Genomic DNA, 1,053 nt, shown 5'->3' on the forward strand with positions numbered 1-1,053 from the left:
GCCCTTTTGGGACATTAGCACACACTGCACCTTTTTTTAAAATTGGATGTCATTGAGTCTTTGGGCTCAAGCTTTGCCGGTTTTAATAGAATTTGCTCCCGCTTTGTTTGGTATTGGTGCCGCTGGTACTGCTATTGGCACGGGTTTAGAGGTAGTAAACGCAGTTAATAGTTTATTATTTGGTGGTGATATATCTAAGCAGTCTACTGTTGATACTATCATTGATTACGGAGTTGATACTGCTAATCAGGCTTTAGGAAGGTTAAGAGATGAAGCGATACGGAGGACGGGTGAGATCTTTCGGGAAGCGTACCGGTCGAGGTTACGGCCGCGTCCGCAGAGGTGGGATAAGCCGAGGCCGCCGAGGAAAGGCAGGACTAGGCAGCAGAAGGTCCTACCGTGGATACCGAAGGAGAAGTACTATAGGTCGCGTGGGCAACCGTTCTAGGGCTTTTCCGCGTGTTGTTTCCTACCGGGTTTCGAATATTTTGCAGAATATTCCTCCTGGTGGTTGGAAATTGTGTATGGTTGATTCTGTTCGACCGATTCAGTTGGCAAGTTTGTGGAAGGCGTATAAGGTTGTTGGTGCTATGGTTGCTGTTAAGCGTCATCAGCCTTCGCCGATAGTGTTTGATGGTACGCAGGCTCAAGTTGCTCATCAGGAGTTGTGGTGGGCGCCTTGGTCGGGTGTTGATGAGCCAATGACTCATCCCAGGCAGATGGCGTCTGGTATTCTTGTTGGTGATAATTGGACTTCAAAGTATATTCGTAATTGTGTGCCTGTGAGTCAGCGTTTCCATTATGATAATCGTGATCCTAAGGGTGGTATTGAGCAAGTTATTGAGTTCTTTAAGCCTGGGTCTCCTCCTTGGTTACCTATAGATGGATTTGAACGTGATGATACTGGTAAGGAATCAGGTAAGTTTGCTGCTCAGCAGTCTATTGGTTTCTTCTATGTTGATGGGCCTAGTAATTCCAGGGTGACTGTTGATGTAGAGTTGAAGTTGACTATTGCTATGAAGGGTCGTAAGTGTCTGGGTGGTAAGCTAGATG

General features: G+C 46.5%; 2 protein-coding genes across 2 annotated transcripts; both read left to right on the forward strand.

Annotated features, from left to right (window-relative positions):
* Window positions 1-46: 46 nt before the first annotated feature.
* On the forward strand, window positions 47-448 carry GNI_215890 (hypothetical protein; the record flags this gene model as incomplete). Its single annotated transcript, XM_011135565.1, has 1 exon — window positions 47-448. One exon carries the CDS (start codon window positions 47-49, stop codon window positions 446-448), a length of 402 nt encoding a protein of 133 aa, XP_011133867.1.
* A 76-nt stretch (window positions 449-524) lies between these two features.
* GNI_215900 (hypothetical protein) lies at window positions 525-1,030 on the forward strand (the record flags this gene model as incomplete). Its single annotated transcript, XM_011135566.1, has 2 exons — window positions 525-969; window positions 1,005-1,030. The coding sequence occupies 2 exons, from the start codon at window positions 525-527 to the stop codon at window positions 1,028-1,030; spliced, it is 471 nt and encodes a 156-aa protein (XP_011133868.1).
* Between the last annotated feature and the right edge of the window lie 23 nt (window positions 1,031-1,053).

The sequence above is a fragment of the Gregarina niphandrodes genome (genome assembly GCF_000223845.1).
Source record: "Gregarina niphandrodes unplaced genomic scaffold scaffold00157, whole genome shotgun sequence".
NCBI classification, from domain to species: Eukaryota; Apicomplexa; class Conoidasida; order Eugregarinorida; family Gregarinidae; genus Gregarina; species Gregarina niphandrodes.